At 37.8% G+C, this 23,683-nt stretch overlaps 1 protein-coding gene across 12 annotated transcripts in view; it reads left to right on the top strand.

The window, feature by feature from the left end:
- The window catches only part of PAM (peptidylglycine alpha-amidating monooxygenase), a 283,495-nt gene that overhangs the window by 189,116 nt on the left and 70,696 nt on the right, over window positions 1-23,683 (top strand). For all 12 annotated transcript variants that reach the window (XM_035014984.1, XM_035014985.1, XM_035014986.1 and 9 more), the window contains exon 7: window positions 109-192. In XM_035014984.1, coding sequence (XP_034870875.1) covers window positions 109-192 — 84 coding nt within the window. The remainder of the gene's footprint in view (window positions 1-108; window positions 193-23,683) is intronic.

Here is a 23,683-nt window from a genome sequence, read left to right on the forward strand (position 1 = left end):
TGTTATATGTTATTTCCCTTTGGATTTCAGAGATCAGCAACCTGAGATTAGCTCCATTTTAGACTTTGATTTCTAAAATATTAATCTGTCTTCTTTGTAAATCTTTAGGTGTTGGATTCAGAGTCGGAGGAGAGACTGGAAGTAAATACTTTGTACTACAAGTACACTATGGGGATATTAGTGCTTTCAGAGGTAAGTTTTGAAATGTTGGAACTAAGCACAACTTTAAGTACTATAAATATATAAAATATATATAAAAATGTAAAATGTACACACTAACTATTGGTCACACTTTCTGCCCACTGGGAAACAACTACTTTTGTTTCCTTTAATTTGGGACTATTGAAGAAATAACTTAAAAAAAATTTTTTTTTTTATTAACATATAATATGTTATTTGTTTCAGGGGTACAGGTCTGTGATTCATCAGTCTTACACAATTCACAGCATTCACCATAGCACATACCCTCCCCAGTGTTCATCACCCAGCCACCCCATCCCTCCCATCCCCCTCCACTCCAGCAACCCTCAGTTTGTTTCCTGAGATTAAGAGTCTCTTACGGTTTGTCTCCCTCTCTGGTTTCGTCTTGTTTCATTTTTCCCTCCCTTCCCCTATGATCTTCTGTCTTATTTCTCAAATTCCTCATGATACTTGTCTTTCTCTGATTGGCTTATTTCCCTTAGCATAATACCCTCTAGTTCCATCCACATTGTTGCAAATGGCAAGATTTCATTTTTGATGACTGCATAATATTCCAGTGTGTGTGTGTGTGTGTGTGTGTGTGTGTGTGTGTGTACATACACACCACATCTTCTTTATCCATGCATCTGTTGATGGACATCTTGGCTCTTTCCATAGTTTGGCTATTGTGGACATTGCTGCTATAAACATCGGGGTGCACGTACCCCTTCGGATCCCTACTTTTGTATCTTTGGGGTAAATACCTGGTAGTGCAATTGCTGGGTCGTAGGGTAGCTCTATTTTCAACTTTTTGAGGAACCTCCATACTGTTTTCCGGAATGGCTACACCAGCTTGCATTCCCACCAACAGGGTAAGAGGGTTCCCCTTTCTCCTCATCCTCGCCAACATCTGTTGTTTCCTGACTTGTTCATTTTAGCCATTCTGACTGGTGTGAGGCGGGTCTCACTGAGGTTTTGATTTGTATTTCCCTGATGCCAAGTGATGTTGAGCACTTTTTCATGTGTCTGTTGGCCATTTGGATGTCTTCTTTGCAGGAATGTCTGTTCATGTCTTCTGCCCATTTCTTGATTGGATTACTTGTTCTTTGGGTGTTGAGTTTGATAAATTCTTTATAGATTTTGGATACTAGCCCTTTATCTGTATGTCATTTGAAAACATCTTCTACCGTTCTGTTGGTTGTCTTTTGGTTTTGTTGACTGTTGAAGAAATGACTTTTTTTTTTTAAGATTTTATTTAGTTTTTGACAGAGAGAGAGACAGCGAGAGAGGAACACAAGCAGGGGGAGTGGGAGAGGGAGAAGCAGGCTTCCTGCCAAGCAAGGAGCCCGATGCGGGGCTCGATCCCAGGACCCTGGGATCACGACCTGAGCCGAAGGCAGACGCTTAATGACTGAGCCACCCAGGAGCCCCAGAAATGACTTTTATTTTGAAAACTATAATCTTTTATACGTCCTACTGTGCTGCTTTCTCTTATGCTGACTTCAGGGTTCTTTTGCTTTCCAGTGTATTGTCTTATCTACCCTCTCCTATTAGGGGATTCCTTCCAAGGAGTATTGTCAGAAGAATAGGGATTTAGCAATTTATTTCCATTACTATAGGCAAACCATGACTGGAAGAGTCAACATGTTTTGCAGTACCAGAAAAGTTCTCCAACACTCGAGTTCATGTCGGTGCTTACTCTGTGATCTATACTTGCCACCTCGTGAACTCATCCATCGTCCACTGCACTGAGGCACAGAGCCCACCTACTCCTTTGACACCTGCTAAACATCCCCCTAGACAACTCATTGGTCTACCCATGATTACGATGCACTTCATTTTTTCTTTATTGAAGTATAATTGACATATAATACCCTATTCGTTTCAGGTGTGTATCATAGTGATTCAGTATTTTTATACATTATGAAATAATCCCCATGGTAAGTCCAGTTACCATCTGTCAGCATACAAAGTTATTACAATATTATTGACTATATTCCCTATGCTGTACATTAATCCCCATGACTTTATTTTATAACTGGAAGTTTGTACTATGTACTCCATTTAAATCCTCCTTTTCTTATTATAGAATCATTAACATGAGGAAGGGGCCCCCGTTCCCAAGGCAACCGAGACTGGTACTTGTTCCTTGTGCTGCATTTAGTCGAACTCCAACTGCCTTCCAGGTTCACACTTTAGTGTTCACGGGAGTGTAAATATTAAGCAATCTTCTCCTTGGCTTATCAGCTTTTCCACTATGTCTTGCTGACTTATACATATTGCCCCGAGTTCTCTAATTTAACATTATATTTCTGCTAACTAACTTCATACATTTTCCTCTCCAGACACATTAGTTTCCTCTCTGACAACTGAGTCTTGAAGTACATGTCCATCTCTGTCTATGAAGTATCCTCTGGGGCCTTTGCTGAGAGTGACTCACGTGGTGATAGGTCCATAGATCTCAGTATTCAGGACTGGGACAGTAAATATAGTCTTTCTCTGGAAAAAGACATTAGAAAGGATAATTTTGTATGATTGAAAAATTGTCATTAGCACTACAATCAGATATATTATCAATTAAACAAGCTCCTATGGACCAGCCCATGAACCTAACATCCAAATAAATACCAAATTGTTTTTATATTAAAAATATGCTTTGAGTTATAGTATACAAATAGCTTTCCATTTTTGGAACAGAACCTAAAATCTTAAGTTATTCACTGTAGTGTTGAGACAGGGTTTTGTTGAAAAGAATGGAATAAATTTTTTTGTTTGAGGAACAAAGACGGAAATGATCTGCTCTAAAAATTTACCATGTTGGTGTGAGCGGAACAGGCAGATTCCAACACTGCTGACTTCCAAAGCATTGATAAGACTGTAATTTCCCAAGAAGGCATGGAAGGCTTTCCCTGACCACCACAACTAAAGTAGCTGGCCATACCTGCACACTCCCCCACCCCCACTCTCTGTCCTTCTATAGAGCCCTGGACTTCACTTTTCAGCCAGATTCCTCCTGGCTTTGTAGTATGTCCTACCAGATACCACAGTGATACCCTAGGAAAGATGGATGATACAGACTAGTTTTAAAATATATTACTGTCATAATTTAATTTATTACTGGTGAGGAATTAATTTTGTTTTGTATTTTATGTTTAATCTAAGGATAATTTAAAAGTTCTGAGATTTAATATATAAGTATACAGTTATTCTTTAGGAGACTGATATGGCACTTTTATAGTAATTTTTCATTTTTCACTTTTTTGAGAACCATTTTTCTAAAAGAAGGCATATATGAGGTATGAGTTAGAAGGATTACTGGTACTATAATTCATGGGCCTTATTGTAATATAATAAAAATGTAAGCAAAAAATTTCACCCATGTAATTTTTTCAGTAGTATTAGATAAGATCCTGTGCCTTAAGCTATACGTGACTTAGAAGATAAATAAACGCATGGGAAGATATCAAATCTCACTAAAACTAGAGAGCACTTTACATTTATTAAATCGGGGGTGAGTGGAGTTTGAATTAGAAAACCAGGACTGCCAGGGTTTGAACTAATCTGGCACAGTTTGGGGAGCTTTTTAAATTAGTGCAGGGTTTTGAAAAGCAACTTTGTGATATCATATGCATTTTATATAGAACATTAAAATCTTGCTCAAGGCTTTTATCCTAAAGAAAGAGTTGTTGTTTTTAAATGAGCTACCTACCCATGGTTGTTTATGCCCTATTAACTATTAATATGAAAAATTGGAAATTTAACAAAGGTCCCTTAATAGGGGACTAGTTAAATAAATGATATAATAGCAAATCATAAAAATTTATATAGACCATCTAATAACAAATCATAAAACTGTATGTATGCTTCCATGTTTCCAAGTATTATAAAGAACAAGGAAAAAAAATAGTCAATAAGCATTGACAAGTCAGAATTGTGTGATTTTTTTTTCCTTTAAAATGTTATAACATTATCTTGATGTTTTTCAATTTCACAAGTGGAAGTACTATGTTAAGTCTTTCAGTACCTACCAGTTAGTATGCTACATTCCCAATCATACCCTCCTGACAAAAAGCATCAGTAAAAATCTCTACATGCCTGATTTTCTTTAGGGAGTGATTTATACTGTATAAAGATTCTATATTGTGATGGCACACTTATCTCTAGATGTACCTAGAAATGAAAAATAATTATATCATCATATCTTTGATTACAAATTATGTATGCTTTTATTATATATCATATATATTATATTTGTATTATATGTTTTTTTATTACATATATAAACACACATATATAATCATATTAGTGTCGGTCCAGATTTGAACTAAATATTAAAACTGTTGATGGTATTTTTTAAGTATAGAAATTAAACATCAGAAGCAGACTCAGAGTACAAGGACATTACTGCACTACTGAAAAGTAGGAAAATATTTGGCTTAAGGGTGCATTTATCCTTACAGGGAGTATTTATCCTTATATGAGAAACCTAGGACTTTTCTTTAATAAAACACCAACAGTGAAAGAAAAATCTTTTAAAGTTTGTTGGAATGTGATAAAGTATCAGAAGTCAGATGGGTGTCTCGGACCGTGATCTCTATTAGTAGGAAAAAAATTGAGTGTGATTTTAGAGTGAGTTCTGTGGGATTACATGAAATACTTGTTTTGGTTTGGTCTTTGTTTTAGAAACTGCGCAGAACGTGAAGCTGTGCAAGCATCATTTAGAAGCAGCCATCTTTATTAAATGCCATATCAGTCACAGTGTCAGACCCTTGCCGGGGCTGGGTATCCCAACCTTCCCGCCCACAGGAGTTTAGTATATGTTAGCAGGAGAGACAAGCACAAAATCTGCATTTATAGACAATACTAGAAATGTATACCAGCTCCGGGAGCTGCAGAGAGGCAGAGCATGCAAGTTTGCTGGGAAGCAAGGGGACGCATCTGGGAAAGGCTTCTTAGCCGATGGAAACAGACCAAGGGTTTGAATGGTGATCAGGAGCCCCCAGGTAGGCAGGGGCAGGGGGAAGACACGTTCCAGACAAAGGTAAAAGCGTGTGCATAGACACAGGGAAGTGAAAAGCCTCATGTCCACAAGGAACTTTTGGTAATTTGGTACTACTGGAGTGTGAAAATGCAAAGAGAGAAGTGGCAAGAAATGAGAACACTGGTGAAGGGTGGGGTCAGACCATAGAGAGCTTTGTTAGGACTTTATTCTGCAAAGCACTCAGAGTGCTTATCAGCCAAGCAGTAACCTAAGCTTCAGTCCTAAGTTTGAGGGCGTGGGAAAGCTACTAGCCTAATGAAGAAAAGATCGGGACTTTAGCAGGCCAGGGTGACCCAGGACTGAGGCTCTGGAAAGCCAGAATGAATCCTTTTTTAAATGTACACTTCCTAGCTTTTTATAAATTAATTCCATGGAAAAAATAAAGTAATATAATTAGAAATGATTGTCCCAGGGAGCCTGACTGGCTCGGTTGGTGGAGCGTGCAGCTGTTGATCTTGGGCTTGTGAGTTCAAGCTCCACGTTGGGTGTAGCGGTTTCTTAAAAATATTAAAAAAAAAAAAAAAAAAAAAGAATATCCCGTTTAAACAGTAATCTTGTACAGGGGTTAGGTGATGAGACTCTTAAGACCTGATAGCCTGGCAAAGGTACTTGCTAGTTCTGTTAACCCTCACAAAATTTCTAGACCTCTCTGCCCTCCTCCTCACCTATAAAGTGGGATCATAATGGATCATATAAAGGTACCTGCTAAGTGCTCAGTAAAGGTTAACTGGTATCATTATAGTCCCTATAAAAGGCTTCAAGGTGATATAAATTGTCCTAAATGCAACCTTTTGGTCATAGTTGCCCATAATATAAAGAGTGTATTGGTTACTTTTCAAAGGTATTGAAATTTCTTGTTGTATGTAGACACAGAACTGTTCATAGCTGTTACGTTGAGACTAGAAGTTTCCTAGTTGTGCTGTTTCTTGTTCTCCACAACAGTTTTTGTTATTCATAGTTCATTTTTAAGAAGATAAACTACAAGACTGTCCCTGCCCTCGAGGGAATTAGAATAATGGGAACTAGACATTCCTCCTGGTCCTCTTTTTTTTTTTTTTCCACCCAAGTTTTTTCAATCAAGTCTTGTTCCAAAGAGAAAATTCTCCTGAGATTATTGCAGAAATTTGCCACATTTCTTTTGGGCATTTTGGCCCACGGGAATCTTAAGAACCCTGGCCTCTCCTTTGCAGAGTTACTGGTATTAGTTTCCAGGTCTTCAACATTAACTCATTTCTCAAATTGGAAAACCCGTTTACTCACTAACTGAAGTTGGAACAGATATCCTTAAAATGGGTGTAAGGACCTCTGCCCAAGTACTAAGTTCTGACTCTCTTTGGGTTGGCAGAATTTCCAGGCTGTAAACTACTTCCTGTCCTTCAGCTCTTGTTGCTTATAGGAAAAGGAGCAGGTATTGTCTCTTCCCCCATCACACACTCACGTACACACACATCCGGGCTCGCTTCCACCCCTGCAGCCCAGCCCTCAAAATAAACATACATTTGAGCATGTTCCTTGCTAGTATAGCTAAGAGATTCATTTTCCTTTGAGGGGGTGTTTAATACTTAATTCTAAGTCAGATGAATGAAACCTGGGGATTCTGTTTTCAGCTCTCCTTTATGTGAGCTCTCAGAAATTTAGTCTCCAAATTTTGGGGATTATAAGTAAAATCATATCGTAAAATTACAGGTAGTACCCTTAGCGAACAAATCATTTTTGATAGCCATGTTTTCCAGAAAGCTAAGGTTTTAACTCTGCAAGTACTATACCTTCAAAACATTTTGGACAGAAATCTTGCCCAAATATATTACATGTCTTTTGAAATTAAAATAGGGGGTAGATGCTTAATGCCGATAGCTGTGTCCAACATAACTGATTGGTAATAGATGTTAGTTTCCCTCCTTATCGCTGTCCCCCTTTTCTTCATAATTCAGGGATATCATCCTGAACTTTACTGCACAATGATTTCCCTCAAAATTTTAGGACTATATGGAGTTTTTCTGTTACTGGGGTTGTTGCCTTCTTCTATCTGCTTTTCTGTGTTTTCTGTATGTTCTTTGTCAAGCTACCATTTCAACTCATTTTAATTCAAACAGAGCACTGCATGGAGGCTAAGATGGGCAAACTCAAAAATCTGCCTTCATGTAGCTCACCATCCGGTGGTGGCAAATAAAAATAAAACAATAGCTATAATCACATGAGTCAGTACACAGTCTTTGGGGTTAGAGGGGATTGAGAGGCAGGCAAGACCACGCCCAGTTGAGAAAGAGATTGATTTCTTACAGGCATCATTCTCCCTTGTTCTAAATTGATGAGTTAGATGTGGAATCTAGGTGGCTCCTTTTCATATAGTTGTTCATAAATTTAGAATAAACAGACTCATAATTGAAGTCCTTACAAGGAACTTTCTGAATAAAATCCTGAGAACACTAGTGCCTGGACTTGGTGACCTTCGGATTTGATTTCTCCTTGCCTTCTTTGTGTCATCCCATCCTGTGATCTGTTAGGCGTGGCTTCTGCACAGCTTCATTCCAGGAAAGTGGGTATTACTAGACATAGGGTGTGAGTTCAAGCATGCACACCCCACGCTCGTCCACATCCACACCATGGGGGTTCCGGGCTCACCACCGCCGCAGGAACAGTAGGAAGAGCATGAGAGAATGGAAACAATGGCAGGCAGAAGGGAAAACAGAGGGCTCTCGAGGAATTCTAATTCCACGGTGACTTCTGCCGCATCTCTGCCAGGAAGCTATTGCAAAAAGCTTTGAAATTGTGAGCCCAGGAAAAATCCCTTGCTAATGCATTTTTGAACAAGATGGAGCATAGATCAGTGGCAGGGCAGCTGCTCTTAAAATTATTTCATTCCAGTATAAAGCAGACTACTCTGACTTTAGTGGAAGCGTGAGAGTGCTCTTGACTCCCTGATACCTGATTGCAGGGATATCGGGGAAACTGGGGGAAACTGCGGGGAAGGTCGTGCCCCACCACTTCCTCTGTTGTTTTCTCTAAACCCCTCCCAGTGGCTTCCTCCTGCATGCTCTCCAGGAAGATACACCATCTTCTTTTACTCCTCTGCAAAGTGAGGGATACTCTGGGTGGGGTGCTTAAATCCATGTATTTTCTAGCATTCTGGATTACTTTCCGTATTTGAGAACCTCCTTAAAATTGCAAGAGTGGAATGTGTTACTTCTTCCCCACCCCCAGGGAGCTGCCTGAAAGCCATGAGCCTCTACACTGACAAGAAGACTAGATGGCACCTTCCTAGCACTCAGCCTGGCCTTCCCTGAATAGGACCCTGATGTGCACATAGTCCAACAAGCCTAATCCCCTTCCAGAATATAGGAGGTTAAGGGCGTCTGGGTGGCTCAGTCGGTTAAGCGTCTGCCTTTTGACTCCTGTCATGGTCCCAGGGTCCTGACATCAAGCCCCAGGTCAGGTTCCCTCCTCAGCAGGGAGTCTGCTTCTCCCTCTCCCTCTGCCCCTCCACCCCGCTCATGCTCTCTTACGCACGCTCTCTCTCTCAAATAAATTAAATCTTTAAAAAATACATAGGAGGTTAGTTCTCACCATGGTCTTTCATTCCAGGGTGCACATAACGTGTCCAAGTTCTCAACACCAAGGATAGCAGCCCTGCTTAAGCAAGCATAGCCTCAGCACATACAGAAAGGTGGTTCCAGGAAGAGTACATTTTGCCTCAATTTCCCTCTTTTCTCTCAAGGCTGTGATACCCATGCCACTCAGCAAGTCTCCTTTCTTCCTTCCCAACTTCCATTTTTTTAAATTTCTTTTTCTCTTTCTTTCTTTTTCTTTCTTTCTTTCTTTCTTTCTTTTTACTTATCTCTCTTTTTATATATATTAACATGTAATGTATTATTTGTTTGGGGGGTACAGGTCTGTGATTCATCAGTCTTACACAATTCATAGCACTTTTTATTTCTTTATTATTCCTTGATATAAGGGCACATTTTTTACTCAATGCTTTGGGCCAAATGTAGTTTGGAAGTAAGAACTTTAAATCTGATAGAAAGGTCCTCAAACATATAAATCATGTATTATATTATATCACCTTTGGGAGTCTGGGGCAGCATCCCTAATCATATATGCTTGTATTCCTATAACAAAATGTTCAAATAGTCACACTACAAGGGATAAATAAAAATCATATATAGCATCACATCCATTCAGACCAAATTTTGCTGCCAAACATTATTTAAAAAAACCTTAGGCTTCCAGAGCTTTTCAGATTTCAGAATTGCAAAAAGTTCTATTAGAACAAAAAAACCTATTCCCTAACACTGGAGTTCTCAGTTAAAATAATAACAAGGATTGGAGGACTCTGGATATATCTGAATATTTTCCCATTAAAATAATCTCTCCCAAACTTTATTTTTCATCTTTTGGAAAATACAGAAAAACATTAAAAAGAAAAGTAAAAAAAATCACAATGCCTTACTATTAAAAAAAACCTATATAAGGTGACTGTTGCACATCTCTATGAATGTGCTAAAAACCTGTGACTTATACACTTTAAAGGGGTAAATTGCGTGTTATGTGAATTACACCTCAGTGAAGCTATTGAAGAAAAGGTATAGAGATTACAAAGGAAAAGAAAAATCTGTGATACCCACTTCATTTCTACCTCCCTTTCTCCCTGGACTCCCACCTCCAGGTAACTGTCATTTATATCTGCCTACTTTTCACATGCTTATCCTAACTAACAGTTCTGCATAAACACAGAAACCACAGATGTGTATATATGCACTTTTTCTTTTTTGGACAAAAATCAGACCACTCTCTTCACAGATCTGCATCTGCTGTTGTTTTTAATTTAACAATGTACCCTGGGCATATTTCTAAGGCAGACCATGTAAAGCTCTTCCATTATTTATAATGGCTGCCTAGTATTCTGTTGTGCAGATACACTATAATGTATATATCCTGTTCCCTATTAAAGACATTTAAGTTCTGAGTTTTTTTGCTATCACAAGCGATGCTGCGGTGAACTTTAATGTAAGCAGTGTTTTAAGTAACGATGTATTGCTACTGCAGGGTAGATTTCTAGAAATGGGATTTTTGGGTCGTGTAGTGTTTAAGCCTTAAGATTCCACCAAATTACCCGACAAAAGAGTTTTTCCAATTTACAATCCAAGTGAATGAGTGAGCCTCATATCCTTACCTCCACTAGATGTTTTCACACTTGAAAAATTTTGCCCATTGTTTACTTAAACAAAGGAATGCCTCTTATTATTTCATTAATAGGATTGGAATTAGCTGGAAGGTCTTAATAGAATTACCTCTAAAGTACATACTCTACTAAATCCTGAGAAGTCAGGATTTCTCAGAATCTAATCTAAGGAGTACCTGCACCAGAATCTCCTTGGGGTGCTTTTTAAAGTGAAAATTCCTGATTCCAACCAGATACTGAATCAGACACACAAAAAGCAGAGGTGAGGTCCTGGTGTATGGGAGCTGGCTTGTATTGACTCACAAGACCCAGTTGTTAATTTTCAGATGTTTTTTGTAACCATCACTAAAAATGAAGGCAATAGATACTCAAAAATTATCATCTCCTAATTATTTTACTACATTTTACTATCACTGCTCTTGAGGATATTTAAGTTATTATTTCTCTTGTATCCATATAGTGGAAATACTGTAAAAAAATAACTGCTCATCTCTTCCCAGCCCAGTGTTCAGTGCTGTCACATCGATAGCTTGAAATCAACCATGGTGGGAATAGTTGCATTATGGAAATTGACAAATGCTGCAGATCAGAGCTTGAGAAATTATTTTGTTGGTTGTTTATAGATTTAAGAAAATGATGGAGGGGGTGCCTGGGTGGCGCAGTCCGTTAAGTATCTGACTCTTGGTTTCAGCTCAAGTTGTGATCCCAGGGTCGTGAGATCAAGCCCCAGGATGGGCTCTGCACTCAGCATGGAGTCTGCTTGAGATTCTCTCTCCCTCTCCCTCTGCCCCTCCCATTTATGCTTGCTCTCTCTCTCTCTAAAATAAATAAATCTTTTTAAAAAGAGAGAGAGAAAGTTATGGAAAAGGTGTTGGTGATGCAGATTATTGTGAATAGTCTTACAATTTGAGGAAGTATTTTTCCAATATTAAAAGCCATTAACCAGCACAGCAAAGATTTGACCCACATCACTGACAAGCAAATGCAGTTCCAACATTTATCTTTGTTGTTTCAACAAACAAGAACATCAGCAAACATTCTTGTCTGAATTACTCACTCATCAGTTAAAACCATACATTGGCTATGGAAAAGTTCAGAAAAAAATGAGGAAAGAATTCTGTGTCATTCAACCGGTAATATGGAATTTACAGTAAAGAATATTATATATTTTAGGGGCGCCTGGGTGGCTCAGTCATGAAGCGTCTGCCTTCGGCTCAGGTCATGATCCCAGAGTCCTGGGATCGAGCCCCGCATCAGGCTCCCTGCTTGGCGGGAAGCCTGCTTCTCCCTCTCCTACTCCCCCTGCTTGTGTTCCCTCTCTTGCTGTGTCTCTCTCTGTCAAATAAATAAATAAAATCTTTAAAAAAAAAAGAATATTATATATTTTATTATTTATTAATTGTGTGCTACACATCATTTATATTAACAAAAACTATAATAAATTCATATGTACACACACAAGCATATTTTTCCCCAGAGACAATGTTACCAGTACCAGTGAGCCCAGAATTCTGGAATTTTAATGAGCTGCCCAGTTGGTTTTGATGCAAACTAAAGTTTAAAAACAGAGGCTCAGGTGGCTCCTGGGTGGCTCAGTTGTTAAGCGTCTGCCTTCGGCTCAGGTCCTGATCCCAGGGTCCTGGGATCGAGCCCCGCATCGGGCTCCCCGCTCTGCGGGAAGCCTGCTTCTCCCTCTCCTATTCCCCTTGCTTGTGTTCTCTCTCTCGCTGTGTCTCTCTCTGTCACATAAATAAACAAAAATCTTAAAAAAAAAAAAAAAAACAGCAGCTCAGATTGTCCTAGTAAGAACTGAAGTGACTTCTGCATTTTTTCCCCCCTGTACTACATGTGTGTCAGGGCAATCTCCTGGGGCTTGGGACATGAGCAGAATAATTTGCACTTACCAAAATAAGTATAATTAAATCTCAATTCTCTTAAGAAAGGGGGAGCTTTGAAAGAGGAAAATTGCATTTAATTACTGCCTGGTATTCTAGCGCTTTCTTGATTTCACTTAGAAATTTGAAGGAGAGTTTATTCTTAACTTTTTCATAAAATTTGGTGTTTGGATTTCAAAGAGTTGCAATAGTAGAAGCCATTTACAATGAATAGATGACTTTCTTGGATATCCCCCTTGCTCTATATAGGTCTGCAAATGTTCCTTCTTTACACTTAATTCAGATGAACCTATTTGAAGGGTGAGCAAAAATAAGTTATATCCCCCCCCCATTTTTTACATTTTTATTGTTAAGTGGAATGTATGGAGCGACAGGGACTAGAAAGTGAGAGAAAGGCAGAGACCATGAGAGCAATTCTGAGAGAGAAATGATTGGCAAGCAGGTAACATTCCACCTGCACAAAATTCTGTAGCCTATTAGACCTTTGCAGATAAAGAGAAGAGATGGAAATATGGCTGAGAAGGCATTGTTGAAAAGAAAACCATAACTTTCTTTTCTTCTGAGAAGAAAGGAGTAAAAACCAGAGACCTTATGTGTTGTGTACTAAGGTGTTTTTAAAGTGCTTGTTTTTAACCCCAGAGACTTGAGTCTTCAGGAGGATGAGGTAAGAACAGTGTGCCGGGAGGGCTCATCCAGCCCAACCCCTCCATTTTACAGAAATGGGGATTGATGCTCAGAAAGGTTAAGTGATTTGCCTAAGGTGATAGAGCTACTAGTCCTATGCTATTAAAAACCAAAAAAGTTTAATTTGCATTGGATTTCTAGTTTGTATATAAGCCAAAGTTCATGTCCTGACTATGTAAAACAAATAATGGAGTCAGTGTTTCTAAACAGTCCTTTGAACCACTAGGAACCAGGAGGAATGAACTCAATCATGCACAACAGAATAAATATGTATAAAGATGGAGTCGCTTACCTCATCTCATTTAGACCTTTTCATCCTGATGTATGAAGTAATAGCCTTCCCTTATCAAGGAGGGATATTTCTAAATCAGGTTGCTTGATAATCCCACTGCTTTCAGAAGAATTGTAATCGGATGTTCTTCATGTTCTTGTCTACCCTTCATTATACACAAGCAGTTTGATGTGAGTCATGGGAATGATTTTAGGTCTATTCAGTACCTCTCAAATGATCCAAAAGAAGCCTATTATTTGCAATATTTTTTTGGTCTTGCCAATCTCTTCAAACAAATGTGAGTTCCCTGATTCCCTAGCTTCCTGCATTTCAACTTTGTTAATCATCCTTAGTATGGAAGACTAATGATCCTTATTCATCTCATTCATTCCATGGGGCACCTGTTTATTTTAATACCCAAATATGGCCATTAAGTATCAGGAATTACATTTTCATTCATTTGGTTATGAGAAGACCTATAAAGCACTGCAGTATTATTTCTTTTTTAAAGGATATATTCAGAATGTTTTTTATCCCTGAAATGTGTTTTTTAAAGCAATTTAACATTGAACAATATAATATTTAGTTTAAGTGATGTCTTTTTTAGGAAAAAAGAACATTCCCTAATACCATTTAGTTTGTTGTATCTCGAATTTATTTTCTAGTTGTTTTTCAAGAAAACCTTATACTTTACCTTCATTTATTCCTTTGTAACTCATGCTTTTGTAATCACTTATAATTATTAACTCCTCTTTTGAAGTTGGTCATGGCTACATAGTCCCAACTAATTAATTCCCTTTAAATTAATAGCAGATAACATTCCATTATTTAGCCAAAAGAAATTAAGAGGAGGAATAAGGTTACTTGCGCATCGGCTCACATAAAAATTAGAAGATGCAATTAAGTTTCAGTGTCATCTAGTTCAGGGCCCTGACACTTTTCAAGGCATTTTTCACATGTTTCATACATATTCCAGCTGGTTTCCTACCCCTCACCCTGTCCCTCACTGCTCCCCTTCATTGCCTTAGCACATTTATATTTGTTTACTGTGTTCTAGAAATTCTGGCAAATGATAGAATTTCTTAAAGAGGTATGCTAAGATTTGCACCTTCCATTTCCCATTTACTATTAATTTCCTTGTATGTTAATTGACTGTCTTACTTGTAAAATGTAAGATAACCCTAAATAAATACATGATCAAAAAAACATTTGATGAAAATGATTCAATTATAATATTTAGTGATATTTACAAAATATTCTGTTAGAAAAATATAATCCAGCCTACCCGGGGCCTGGAAGAGACACTATGAATCTCCCTCTTTATGCCAACAGAAACATTACTCTCCTCTTCATCCAATTTGGAAACCCTTCCTCCTGCTCTCCATTTCTTTTCATTATCTATTAATTCTTATTTTCTCTATCTTTGAAAACTTTCAAGAGTTTTTCTTACTGTAGGAATATTTCTCCTCTCCACACTTGCCTAGCCCCATTTTTTGGGCAAGTCTTTCTTATTCTTGTTTCCCCAACTTAAGTGTAATATATCACCTAGAAATAACTGAAAGGAGAGTAAAATCTGGTCAGTAACCAGAGTCCCTTCTACCCTAACCCTTTATCTTACAGTAAAAAGACTTGCTTAAGGACTGAGGGAATTTTGGGAGATAATTTGGGTCACCAAGGGGTTTCAGTGTTTTTTCATTAATGTAGAGGTGATACTTAGCACTTACATACCACCTCTTAACTCAAGTACTTTATAAAGGTTACTTTATTCACATCACAACATAAACATATTGAATGACTGAAAATTAATGCTAAATCAAATATATGAGCTATAATGTTCTAAATATATTCCCTAATTAATACCACGGACTACCTGCCTGCATAATTATATGTAAATTAGATACTTCAGATTTTTTCATTGAAGAACCACGCACAATACACAATAGTATTTTTTTTTTTTTAATTTATTAGAGAGAGAGAGAGAGTGAGAGAGAGAGCGCAAGAGGGGGTAGGGTTAGAGGGAGAAGCAGACTCCCTGCCGAGCAGGGAGCCCGATGTGGGACTCGATCCCGGGACTCCGGGATCATGACCTGAGCTGAAGGCAGTCGCCCAACCAACTGAGCCACCCAGGCGCCCACACAATAGTATTTTAAGTTGATGAAGACAGTTGGTGGAAAATGTAGCCACTGATTTTACATTGAGCTTCAAAGGCGTATACTGCAGTTAAATTACTGCTTTTGCAGAATATAAACTTCCTATTTTCAAAATAAAGTTTTGTTGCCTCTTTTTGTTTATCATTCATGAGCAGTTAGAGGTTTAAGTTAAATAAAAGGGGGAGAATGTGTTGCACAAAAGAGTTGAGAATTCCAAAGGGAGTGAAAGGTTAACCTTTTATATACATAAAAAAATACTCTCAAAATTTTTCAAAAATTCATAATAGAGCATTTTATATGAGAAACAATTTTAGCTTTATGTTTCAAGTTGAATTTAAAACAGTAACTTTGAGACGCCTGGGTGGCTCAGTCGGTTAAGTGTCTGCCTTGGGCTTAGGTCATGATCCCAGGGTCCTAGGCTCCAGCCCTGCATCAGGATCTGTGCTCAGTGGAGAGTCTGCTTTTCCCTCTCCCTCTCCCCCTTCCCCCCGATCCCTGCTCATGCTCTCTCTTGCTATCCCTTTCTCTCAAATAAATAAATATCTTTTTAAAAGTTAAAAATAGTAAAACAGCATCTTTGAATAAAAATCTTAAAGTCCCTTTTCATTCCATTATTTATTTTATCTAATACTTTTTGTGTGGCTCCTAGACTTTTGCAGGTACATTCAGCCCTCAGTGGGGAGAACAGACAATAATTGGGAGAATGCAGAAGAAAATTTAGAGTATCCTTTTGAAAATGAATATATATTAAAAACAGAGATACATTAAAAAAAAAAAAAGTTGAAGGACTTTCCTTGAGAGAAAGGGGAAAAAATATTTCCTAGTAACCAGATGTGATATTTAAAATAGTCCAACCCATGAACCCATGAAGCTAGTGGACAACTAGTTAAATGTGCCTGGTTTTAGCTAAAAGAGAACTCCAGAAAGACAAATAAATGTTTGCATATAGCATATCCATAACATAAAGATTTAAAACTTAATGCCTCAGGAATGGGACCCAAATGGAGGGTTTTGCCTCTTGACCTGGGTGTTGTTTACAAGGGTATATTAGCTTTTTTGAATTCCTGAAGCTGTACCTTCTGATTTGTGCACTTTTCTGTATATTAATGTTCAGCAGAAAGTTCAAGAACCAATCAATAATTTAAAAACTCACTGCCATTTAAAAAGAAAAGTACTGTATTTACTTAGGATTGCTGGGTTTTGTCCTTTAATTTTACTTCCTTAGAAGTATGATTCTGGAGCCGGTTCATAACTCTGAGAGGAGAATTGTATAAATCCTAAGCTTTACTATAGATTTTTTTTTTTTTTTTTGCATTCATAAAAGATGGAAGCAGGAAGGTGCTCTGACATTAGTCGTGCCGTAACATCCTCCACGCACAGAGTGATTATAAAAGCACATTGGTGAGCCTGCCTGCCTGCCTTCCATTTGATCTCTTTTGGGAACAGAACAGGCCATCATTTGTGAAAGTCGCCTTCTTGCAAGATGGATAAATGCATTTTCTCTTCCTTGCCACAGGACAAATGGAAGCTAGTAATTGCTAGTCCCATAGCAGTGAATACAAAATCCAAAGAGGCTAACTCACTGCAGTGACAGCTTCAAGAGGAATTCTTTTTTGAAGATTTTTTTTTTTTTTTTTTGGTAGTGCTGGTTTATTTAGCCCGGAAGCTTGTATGCTAAGCCAGCTTTCAGCAGCCTCCAGGAAAACCTCTGTGCAGGTTGCATCTGTATTAGCAATGCCCCTATTTCACTGATATTTGCTAAGCAGATACACATTTGCTGTGACAGCTCAAGGTGTTAGTGCTTTTTGAGCAGAAATTATTTTATATCAGTGTATCTGTAACTGGAGAATCCTGATATTCTGAGATTGTGATTTCAAGGAACAGTGAATTCTCTAGGGGAAATCTGGTGACTTGAATTTTGTTTGGAAGAAACTGTAACATAGAAATTCCAGGTACACATTTTCTGGTTAAATTGGAGGATCATCTTTTTACTGAGTACTGTCAAGTGACTTTAAGACCTGCATTTTAATACAGGTGGTACCAAAAACAAAAACAAAAACAAAAAATCAACAATAAAGGAGCTGTGTATTAGTTTCATTAAAACCAAAGCGAGCACAAGACCCCAGTTCCCTCAACTCTTTGCCTCCTGTGCTTGAGTCCAGCTCATCTGCTGCAGCATTTCAAATGTACAGAAATAACCTTTTTTATATAACTACACAGTCCAACTGTGTAGAAATAACTCTTTTTTTTAACAATGTGGCCCAGCTGACAAAACTGACAGCAATCTGTTCCAATGTGAAGGAAACTGGCTGTGTTGAATCTATTAAGAGACTGCACTCTCTACTCTCCTAAGGGATTTTCCAAGTAATTTTGACTACATGAAAATTTTTCTGACTTTAGAAATGAATCCCCAAAGAATCTCCCATTCTTGGTCACCTTGGGAGCCATGATGTAATCTCAGCAAAACCTCGTCTGTCCCATTAACTTAATATTGTTAATTTAGAACAAAGAACCGTAAGGTGAAGATCAAGCCAGCTTCAGACGCAATTACATTATCTATGTACATACATTATTGCAAAATTATTTGTGTGTACTATGATCTCCTTGATTCATTTTTGTTTGTTTAAGACAGGGAGAAAGTTAGGAAGGTGGACTTTAACTTATTATGTTCAGAACACTCTGAGAGGGCGGGAGGGTATGATACAGTTGACTACTTGCTTACAAATTTTGTGAAATATGTTTTTATCATTAAACATGTTATTGTTTTGTTTTTCATAAGACTTCCCAATGGTTCCAGGCATGCTTTGTCAGCACTTCCATAAGGAAAGGATCCATTATCCAAAACTGTGGTTGGAATAGTAGATAATGGGTATGCTTTATCCTTTACTTTCCTAGGAAAGTGCAGTGAATTGAAATCCACTCTACGACTGTCTTTCTGAAGGACTTTTCCAATTAATGGGATGTAGTTTATTTATAACAATACATTGGTTCCCCCAGGATCGATGGTTAACCTGTTTTTTATTGAAGCAGGAAACAACCAGGACAAGATGAGCTCATGAAGTATAGAAGGCTATCTCTAGAGGGAAAGATTAGGAGAGACCAACAGTCTTCTAAGGACCTACAATCTAATAGGTTATTATCATGCATTATTCCACATAGTTACTTTACTACTTAGCCATGTATCCAAGCAGGAACAACAAGCTATTATTAGAAAAGCAAGCTAAATAGTTTGGAATGGATAACCTCATATCCCATGCATTCACCTCCCATTAAGAGAAATGAATTTCCTTCTTAAGTGGATGTCCTTAAGTACCACTGGTTACTTATCCATTCTTGCTTAATTCCTTTATCTTAGCTTTAGGATATTTCATAGATAAAATGCCTTGGAAGTGTTTAAGAAATAGAATTCTTTTTCTTTACAGTAAGTCATGTTTACTAAATATTAACATAGGAGAATTAGTTTTGATACCCAGGTGTGTCCCAGTTACCTGAATTACTTTGGCCAACGCCCTTCATCCCGATAGCCTTTTTCACCGTATCTATAAAGTGTAAGAACTGAACTCCATCATCTTCAGGCTCCTTTTCAATTCTGAAATTCTAAGTCTATATATTTGATAAAATACCTTGCTATGGTTATACATCTCTGTCTCAGCAGAGGAGAGCAATTTCTCAAAAAAGGCAAGCTTGAGACTCTTGTGGAGTGGTTGTCCAGTTTTCATCTGGCTCAAGATTAGATTCTGATTGAATGCTATTTTCAAGTCTCATCCAGTGTCTGGAAATACTTGTTTCTTCCATTATCAGACTACTTTTAGAAGTCTTGCCACTCAACTACTGGTACTACATTACATTCTAAGACATTATTAGACTTTCTTACTTTATATCTCTTTTTAAAAATAATTCTTTTTACTTTCCTACTGTTAATGTCTTCACCATTACAAAAGCTTCTAGTAGATACATGTGACATTATAATGGAATATAATGACATATAATGAAATTAGTCCCAGTGTCATCTGATACCTACCTAGTAAATGAAGTTTCATCTCCATATCTTGAAATCCATTAGGGCTGTAATTATGTCTTACTAAAAGAGAACAGCAATCATGAAAGATCTCTTTAACAGGGATGTCTTGGGTTCAATCCTCAGTAAGTACAAAACATTAATAGCCAAGAGTCAAGTATTCACCATTGTACCTTGGAGAAAGAGTGAACCTGTAGCCCAGTCCAATGAAGGTGAGAACGATTTACCTTGGAATAAGAAAACTAAAATAAGATAAATGAAGCTAGCTGGAAGGAAGAGCTGTCAGGATTTTTGCATGAAGACAGTTGTGCAGGATAAGTGAATAAATGTAGATTAAAACAACAATTTCAGGGTGCCTGGGTGGCTCAGTTGTTAAGCATCTGCATTCGGCTCAGGTCGTGATCCCAGGGTCCTGGGATCGAGTCCCGCATCGGGCTCCCTGCTCCGTGGGAAGCCTGCTTCTCCTTTTCCCACTCCCCCTGCTTGTGTTCCCTCTCTCTCTGTGTCTCTCTCTGTCAAATAAATAAATAAAATCTTTAAAAAAAAACCAAAACAATTTCAGTATCAGGATAAAAAGGCCTTGCTCTCTTTTCTACAAACATAGGATCCTGTTGAACTGACCTCTAGTCTAGACCTCAGAAAGAAGCAAGTTGTCTTGGGTCTGATCAAGGGAGCTTTACTACTAAAAGTTGTGGAGGGTCCTTAAAACAATGCATTATCAACTTTTTCATGGTCCTGTGGTACCCAATCCAAAAACTTCTTTTAGCCAGACCTTGGTACTTATGTCTTACTAATACTTCTGTATTTCACTGATGACTCTGTTCTGTACCTACCCAGTACAGACCCTTCTGAATCAGTATTTCTATTCCCACTTTGAGAGTATCCCTATTTTGTGTGGTATTTTTAAAATACCATTTCAATTCTAATTTCTTTTTTTTCACCATCTCTTTACTCATTTAATATTCCCATATTCCTTTCCCCTTTTCTTCTATCCCTGTATAATTAGTTGAAGAAATTCTGTGTTCCAGTTTCTTCAGTTAAAGAAATTCCATACCTATGACTATAAAGATATATTTCTTTTTTTATGTTATTATTTTTTATTAACATATAATGTATTATTTGTTTCAGGGTACAGGTCTGTGATTCATCAGTCTTACACAATTCACAGTGCTCACCATAGTACATACCCTCCCCAATGTCCATCACCCAGCTACCCCATCCCTCTCACCCCACTCCTCTTCAGCAACCCTCAGTTTGTTTCCTGAGATTAAGAGTCTCTTACGGTTTGTCTCCCTCTCTGGTTTCGTCTTGTTTCATTTTTCCCTCCCTTCCCCTATGATCTTCTGTCTTGTTTCTCAAATTCCTCATATCCGTGAGATCATATGATACTTGTCTTTCTCTGATTGACTTATTTCGCTTAGCATAACACCCTCTAGTTCCATCCACGTCATTGCAAGTGGCAAGATTTCATTTTTTTGATGGCTGCATAATATTCCACTGTGTGTGTGCCTGTGTGTGTTTGTGCACGTGTGTGTGTGTGTGTGTGCGTGTATACACACACCACATCTTCTTTATCCATTCATCTGTTGATGGACATTGAGACTCTTTCCATAGTTTGGCTATTATAGACACTGCTGCTATAAACATTGGGGTACAGGTGCCCCTTCGGATCACTACATTTGTATCTTTGGGGTAAATACCCAGTAGTGCAATTGCTGGGTCGTAGGTAACTCTATTTTCAACTTTTTGAGGAACCTCCATACTGTTTTCCAGAGTGCTGCACCAGCTTGCATTCCCACCAGCAGTGTAGGAGGGTTCCCCTTTCTCCGCATCCTTGCCAACATCTGTCGTTTCCTGACTTGTTCATTTTAGCCATTCTGACTGGTGTGAGGTGGTATCTCATTGAGGTTTTGATTTGTATTTCCCTGATGCCAATTGATGTTGAGCACTTTCTCATGTGTCTCTTGGCTATTTGGATGTCTTCTTTGCAGAAATGTCTGTTCATGTCTTCTGCCCATTTCTTGATTGGATTACTTGTTCTTTGGGTGTTAAGCTTGATAAGTTCTTTATAGATTTTGGATACTAGCCCTTTATCTGATATGTCATTTGCAAATATCTTCTGTTGGTTGTCTTTTGATTTTGTTGACTGTTTCTTTTGCTGTGCAAAAGCTTTTTATCTTGATGGAGTCCCAGTAGAATATATATTTCTTAAAAGAAAATATTCATGTGTTGAAGATTTTTGGAATCTACCAATAAAAAGAATAATGATAATAATAACTAATATGTATTAGATTTTTACTATGCTCCATTTAGAGTGCTACATTCTTTTTTTTTTTAAAGATTTTATTTATTTATTTTGAGAGAGAGAGAATGAGAGAGAACACATGAGAGGGGATAGGGTCAGAGGGCAAAGCAGACTCCCTGCCGAGCAGGGAGCCCGATGCGGGACTCGATCCCGGGACTCCAGGGTCATGACCTGAGCCGAAGGCAGTCGCTTAACCAACTGAGCCACCCAGGCGCCCTGAGAGTGCTACATTCTTTATATAGATTATCTCATTTATAGACTGGTTTCTTAGTGGTATCAATAATGATCACAAGTACTAATCTACCAAATATTAAAATTGATAACCTTCCAGATCCTACTCATTTTAGGCTAAGGAACTCAGTGAGCACCTAGCTGAAACTGATGATGATCTTATAAGGTACTAGGGTCTAGTAACTGTGTGATTAAAATACACAGATTAATTTCAAACTTTCCACCCAACAAATCTTACAATGGACATGTACAAACACACAATATTTATATGGAAATATAAATTGGGGAAAGAGTCCATTTCCTATTCTACCTTTCTTGCAAATTCAGTCCTATAATTTCAGGCCATTTTAGCTATTTGACTTATTACCATTCCCATCTATTTTTTAGCTATGGAATTCCATTTCTCTGGTCTTCTGCCCTATGTTAACCTTTCTATCTATTTCCTCTCCTCTCCGCTCCCCTGTTTACTTTCATTCTAGTCACAGAATCAGCCTTTCCGACCAGCTTTTTCAGAAAGCTTATGATTTTGATAATCTGAGTTCATTTTCTATACATTTCTTAACTATCTCAGCCCTGATTTCATTTTTTTGTGTGTTTTATGTAGTAAAATATTAGCAGAGGCACTGATGTATGTTTTTAATGATAATAAACCTTGTAAGTTGTCATCCATTTTTATGATGATGCATGCTAGAGACAGATTTCATATACAGCCTAGTGAATTGAAATGAATTAATTCTTATGAGGCTTCGTATCTTGTGGTTGAAGCACTGTGTTACAGTAGAAGGGCAGACAAAGTCAGAGCACACTGAAAATCATCAGTAAAATATGCAAAACTAGCAGAAGTTTCTCAGTTCACCAGAAGTAAGATCAGAATAGAGGTTATGGAAATAATAATGCATCACTGTGGCAAGGATCACATTGGGAGTTAGAAGGTCATAATCTTCACACCAGACACTAGGCTGAAACAGGCTTCTCTCCAAAGCTGCTACCTGCTATAGGAATATCAGTGGATCCAGGAGCACTCCAGGCCCCTGGACCACCTTGTTTGAGGGAGTTCAAGTTGCTCCCCCTGGGGCTTCTCACTGTGTATATACACAAGCACATGGGCTCTTCAGGTCAAACTGTGAAAAGTAGTACTAGAAGAGATCACAATCATTTATAGTAATAAAATTTGACTTTGAAATAATATATGTGGAGCAATTGACTCTAATGTCTAAAATGCATATAAATACGCTTTATAAGTATTATCTTTACTTGGAAATAACTTTTAGAATTGTGTTCAATTTAAAATATCATTGTTAAAATGTGTATTTATCCATTACTAACAGAATTCCTTAAAGTCACACAGAATTATCCCATGATTAAATAATGATGACAATCTGCAGCGTTATCCATAATTTAAAGCATAATAGCTATGTGCTTACACACATACCCTCGCACACACACAGCATAGTTTTTAGAAATGCCTCGTTTCTTGCTGATTCAGTGGATCAGATCGACCAGATAAATTTGATGTAAACAAATTCCTTCAGCAGTGATGCAGAAATTCTATCTACTGTTGTTTTTAAGTGATCTTGTAACTAATTTCCATTCTATATATTTTTATTTCTTGAGCTTTTTACAAAACAGACATGATTTTTACTTTGGATTCTTGTATGTATATTCACTAGCCCTCTACCCATATAAGATTTACATTATATAAGAAAAAAACTCTAAAGTCTCTAAA

This window comes from Mirounga leonina, unplaced genomic scaffold (assembly GCF_011800145.1).
Source record: "Mirounga leonina isolate KUSES-001 unplaced genomic scaffold, KU_Mleo_1.0 Mir_168, whole genome shotgun sequence".
NCBI classification, from domain to species: domain Eukaryota; kingdom Metazoa; phylum Chordata; class Mammalia; order Carnivora; family Phocidae; genus Mirounga; species Mirounga leonina.